Source organism: Contarinia nasturtii, unplaced genomic scaffold, assembly GCF_009176525.2.
Source record: "Contarinia nasturtii isolate CC-2019 unplaced genomic scaffold, AAFC_CNas_1.1 Cnas_scaffold_1101, whole genome shotgun sequence".
NCBI lineage: Eukaryota > Metazoa > Arthropoda > Insecta > Diptera > Cecidomyiidae > Contarinia > Contarinia nasturtii.
The window spans coordinates 323,059-329,058 of NW_022198445.1; the positions used below are offsets into that span (position 1 = coordinate 323,059).

General features: G+C 32.5%; 1 protein-coding gene across 4 annotated transcripts in view; it reads left to right on the top strand.

Annotated features, from left to right (window-relative positions):
• The window catches only part of LOC116344625 (diacylglycerol kinase eta), an 84,063-nt gene extending 80,002 nt beyond the window's left edge, over window positions 1-4,061 (top strand). For all 4 annotated transcript variants that reach the window (XM_031773244.1, XM_031773245.1, XM_031773246.1 and 1 more), the window contains 4 exons: window positions 243-469; window positions 545-795; window positions 871-1,603; window positions 1,680-4,061. In XM_031773244.1, coding sequence (XP_031629104.1) covers window positions 243-469; window positions 545-795; window positions 871-1,603; window positions 1,680-2,003 — 1,535 coding nt within the window. In that variant the 3' untranslated portion in view covers window positions 2,004-4,061. The remainder of the gene's footprint in view (window positions 1-242; window positions 470-544; window positions 796-870; window positions 1,604-1,679) is intronic.
• The last annotated feature ends 1,939 nt before the right edge of the window (window positions 4,062-6,000 follow it).

Genomic DNA, 6,000 nt, shown 5'->3' on the forward strand with positions numbered 1-6,000 from the left:
CAGCGAACAAGAATGAATCCATTGTTCTCTTCACGATTATGTGACTCAAAACATTCAAACGATTGAATAGAGAACAATGCATGTATTGTTGTTCGCTGTGATGTATAAACTGCTACGTACCTTCGCATGCGATGGACGACGCATTCTCAGCAAGATATTTTAATATGCTCTGGATGGCAGCAGCGCTGCGCAAAACTCTGATTATAACCATTGAATTCTATCCAATTTCATTTGTTACATAGACATTACCAATGGGACTGGTTTCATATCGAAATGCTTATTAGCAAATGCTGATACACTGTGCGCTGCGGTCAGTCCGCTCATGGATCCAGACGAAACATTGAATCAAGGATACTACGAGAAATGTGTGATGAACAACTACTTTGGCATCGGTATCGATGCAAAAATTTCGCTCGATTTTCATATGAAACGCGAAGAACACCCGGAAAAGTGTCGGTCTCGTGCAAAAGTAAAATATTCATGTGTTTTTTTTAATTCATGTGTTTTTTTATTGATGTGTTTTTATTTTCTTCTTTCTTAAAAGAATTATATGTGGTATGGGGTACTGGGCTCAAAGCAATTGCTACAGAAAACGTACAAGAATTTAGAGCAACGTGTTCAATTGGAATGCGATGGTCAGCGTATACCACTTCCATCGCTGCAGGGCATTGTAATTTTAAACATTCCAAGTTTCATGGGCGGTACAAACTTTTGGGGTGGCACAAAAGAAGATGATTCTTTCTTAGCTCCATCATTCGATGACAAAGTTTTGGAGGTTGTTGCTGTTTTTGGCAGGTAAATTAAAACGCAAAATCATTTCCTTTATTTTCTCGATTTTGATAAAATTCTCGATTTGATTGTTTGTGACAGTGTTCAAATGGCTGCCTCTCGTTGCATCTCACTGAAACATCATCGCATTGCACAATGTCACAGTATTCAAATTACAATTTTGGGCGATGAAGGTATACCGATTCAAGTGGATGGCGAAGCATGGCATCAACCGCCCGGCATAATACGAATCATTCATAAGAATCGAGCACAAATGCTGTGTCGCAATCGAAGTTTGGAGTATTCATTGAAAACGTGGCAAGAAAAACAACGTCAACACAGCATATCCATTTCACGTGAACAAACATCGAATATATCAGATTCGACTGGCATATCGGCCACATCACTTCCATCTGGTTTGATGTCTGAACGTGAAAGTTATCTACTGTTAAATTTCATTGAAATTGCCAGTTCGTTAGTAAAATGGGTGAAATTTTTGATCATATCACATCCATCGTTGGAGCATGATTTGTATGCGGTTGCATGTCGTACAGCCGATGCACTTGAAGCCATACACCCGCAAGGGAAAATTGTTGAAGGACCAAATTTGCGCATTCAATTGGCTGAATTGATAACAGCAACACGTCATTTGTACGAAGACTCTTGTAATTTGTTACGTGAACGCAGTCAAACGTTGATCTTACGTGAAGACTTGGAATCAAAGTTGAGCTTTGCACTTGCCAATACCGAAATGGAATTACGAAAATGTACGGTCAATAAGTCATCTGATGGCCAAATGAGAGCTTCACTAAATGTTTTGGCACCAAATGAAGAGGTACCGTCGAACTTAATGATTAATTAGTGGTATTTATTCATTCTATTGATTCGATTTTATTTGTTTCACAATTTAGCCGGACACAAGAAAGAAATCGAAACCATTCTGGATGCGATTCCGTAGCAATACAACGGCCAATAATCAAAGCACAATTAATACAGTAGCACAAAAATCCACAGCATCAACGCGTGAAACGGTCGCTAATTGGGGCGTTGGCGAAGTGGTTACATGGTTAGAAACTATGCAATTAGGTGAATATGTAGAAACATTTACACGAAACGATGTACGAGGTAAGGAACTTATAACATTAACACGACGTGACCTCAAAGAGTTGGGAATCACAAAAGTAGGTCACGTCAAGCGCATTCTGCAAGCATGCAGGGAATTGAATTCGACTTAAGATTAATTAAGAAAAATTTAAAATAATATACACACAAATTAAATATTCGCTATTTTTAAGGTGTATCTATTTTAAACTCTTAAGCAAAAAGGAATTGCAACTCTTCTATATATACGGTTAGACTAATAAATAAGTGTAGGTAAAGATCATTTGAAATGTTAATGCATAACAAGTGTTCGAATTACAAAAGTCGTATATTCAAGTTACAATATCGAATAACATTCCAATACCATAATAGAACACAATATTTATTGTTGTTGGTGTTTGATGTATCGTGGCATTAATTATGCTCATTGAAATTAAATGACAACATCATTTCTCATTCTATTTTATTATACACCTTCATAAATAATGAAATTCATAAGCACACATAAAAAAAAAAAAACAGATTTTCAGCTCATTATGTATCTGTGGTTTCCTATTTTCAAAAACAAAACACGTTAAGTAGCATTTAATCTGTACAGTTTCTAAATATCAAATAAATCATGGAAAGAAACGGGAGACAACAATTTAGAAATACTCAAGACAAGCTCTTACACCTAATTCTTATTAAATGGCTTGCACTTAATTTAATTATGCACGTCAATAAATAATATTTATATTAATGTAACTAAATCTACAACCATTTTGATCGACAATTTTTCTAAATCTTAAATCATTCATAATAATTAAGACATTACGTAGTTTATTGTTATTGCAAAGCCCCACACCCACATCCATGTACTGTAACATTGTACACACACAAAAGCCGCCATCTATCTCTATCTTATACTCTCTCTCTCTCAATTTTATTTTCTCTCCATCACATTCGTAATAATTGGAGAATATCGATATTATAATTTAAATTGATACAAAAAGCATATCAAAATAAATGTGTTCCATTCCCATAGCACAACATTGTGGTTTCCTCAAATTATCTGAAAATATTACGGTTTTTCTGTCGAATGATATTTAACGTACACGACCATAACTAAACACTTTCTGATATCATGTCTAGTTGATGACACATTGAATGTTAATTAATAGGATAACCATTTATCAAACCGTTATGCACACTCATTCGTCGTTAATTATTATTCACGTAGCCGTTTATCAATATAAATCGATATAAATGCATAGATGGTATAGTTAAGTCTCTATTTCAACGTTTTTGCGTTCAGCTCAATTTATTTATTTTTCCTCTCTCGTATGGATGGAAATGATGTGCATAGATTTTCATTAGACCATATACATGGCATACCATTCACATTATTTAATCGATATTTATCAATTAACCAAATGCTGATAGACTGGGACCGTTTAATTTCACATAGTTTTCACCTGGATTTCATAAAATCGACATTCAAATGCTTCAAAATGGGTTAAGATAGAAAAAAAATTTACATTTCAAAGTCAACGAACATTTTAGTGAAAATAATCTCCATTGGAGTTATTATGATTAATTTAACAGAAAAATATAAAGATATTGGCAATTTACCACATCATCTACCATTTTTGGCTAAATTTTCATTGTGTAGATGGCTTTCGATTATTTTTTTCTTCATATTCTCTCAAGGAACAGTGTCGATGGTACAAACCGTCACCACTCTTCTTTAATAAATATAAATTGGAATATTTCCCCATTGGCTAAATTTCCAAAAATGTTGCCCAAATTCACATTACATAATTTTAAATTGAAAATAATATATATTGAATTAAAATTTAAGTTTTGATTTTAGGAATCTTTTTCGGCTATTGGATACGTTGATTCGTATGCAATGGCCAAAATGGCTGCCTGCTGGCAAGGAGCCGAATTAGGAATTGAAAATAAAAAAAAAACACACGAATGTAGAAAACTAATTCGAAAATGAGAGAACATAATTTATTTAATCTTTTTTCGCTAAATTTTAAAATATTTCAGCTTAGTTTTAAGGGAAAAAAAGACAAATCCTACTATTAAAAGAAACCTATATTTCAGTTGCCTAAAGATTTTACATTCGCATTTCAAACTAGTTCTAAACTAATGGAAAAAATGCAGAATAAATTTTCACTTGACATAGTATTTTTAAAAATTTAACATCGGTCGCAAATTCATCATTTTTTCAAATTCAAATCAAAACGTAAACAAAATGCAATTGAACAAAATCAAATTGTTTTCTTTTTAATATTAATTTTATCAAATTGTTAAACTTTCGTAACATTGAGATCATATTCAAAATTTTCATTTGGTTTATTCTCAAACAAAAAGTTGGCATCGTTTGTTCTGGTCTTTTTTTTTAATTCACAGAAAGAAACTTTTGTAGAGACATAGCAAAACCTCAATTTTGTTAGTTGGTTAAACCAAATTTGTTTTACATCGTTGTTCAATATTTTTAACACGAGCAAAAACGCAGCACAAAACTTTTCCAATTTTATTATTGAGGTGACGATTATTGTTGCATGAGATTTCTCGGAAAACATCAAAAATTCGTTTTTTTTGGTAAGTGACACAACACACATACTGTATAACCAGCAACCAATTATTAGTTTGTAACTGGGACAAATTTATAATGACGTACACCGGCGAGAAATCATTTTGACGTAGCGGTGATTTCATCATACAATGTGTTTAAAGATAAACAATGCAAGGAGTTCATGATGTTATTTGTTGGCATTTAATCAATAAATTGCATATTTACGGAATTTTATGGAATATTATCGGCAACATGTATTTTGTTTTTGCTAAAAACAAAGACATTTTCTTCAAAAAAAAATGCTTATCTATAACGTGTTGACCCAATTATTCAAATAAATATGGAAAGTTCTATGTTCAGCTTAGAAGAACGTCATTGATTTTTATCTGAACTTGTTAGTAAAACAAAGTTATGCCATCAACAAAGATAACGAAGTCGTTTGAAATTCAAAAACAAGAGATGACAAAACATTTTAACGTCAAAAGAAAAATCAATTTTCTCTGGTGAGAAAAAAAATTTATTAGTTCAATCAGTGTCTTTCAGTAAGATAATCACCAATGTGAAGAAGAAAGAAGAAGAATCCTAATCCGTGATTATTTTAAATCGTTTTATTCCGCATCACAAGCGTGATCCTATTAAATGTTGTCTCCTTTTCCTCCGACACTTGAAAATAAATTGAGATTGATTCAATTTTTGAATGCATTTTCGGGAGCATCGCTGTGCGATTTAATGACAACGATAAAGATACACTTGATATTACAGTTTCTCGTAAAATTCAAATGGATAAAAAGAACTTCATGCCATTGAATACTGTGGCCATTACAAAAACTTTCATCGTTTTCAAACTTTGAAATATCCCATGAATGGTTTTATTGTGTGAAGAAAAAAGTGCAGACAGAAGAACAACAATGTGAGTTCAGAACAAGTGGTAAATTGAAAAGTAAGCGGAAACATTAATTTAAATAAACATTCAGGCTGGCTTTTTGTGCACACCACATCTGCCGCATTTTTCCACATAAAAAAAAATAATTTAAATTCAATGAAAAGTATGGTCATTGTTTTGTTTGAGTGGAATTTTTTAAAATAAAACAGTCATGTGATATTCTTTTCAGCATTTTTTTTAAATCCATTTATTCAAAGCCTGTGCGGTACCCGTTAAATTAATTAACCAGCTTATTGTGAACTAAAAGAAAAAAAGAACTGGAAACAATGACAAAATATACAGATGAAAATGAAAGACCACCTTGCAAAAGTTACGGACAATGTTTTCAGAAAAAAAAAATCCGGCGAACATGTTGAACAATCACCATACAGACACTGGCATTCTGGAAATAAAAATAGATTATTATGCAAATTGTAGTTGGCTTTTGTTTGATGGTAAACAAACCGTTATCCATTGTTCGCTGGTATTTATGCATGTTGCCTTCGAGTTTAATTATTTCTCCACAAAATTGATTTTTGATAACACAATTTACATTCCATTAGCAAAAACCAAAGTGAGCGCTCACACACACAGAGAAAAATAAATCGGTAAATATTTACTGACTGCGTTAAATTCCATAGGC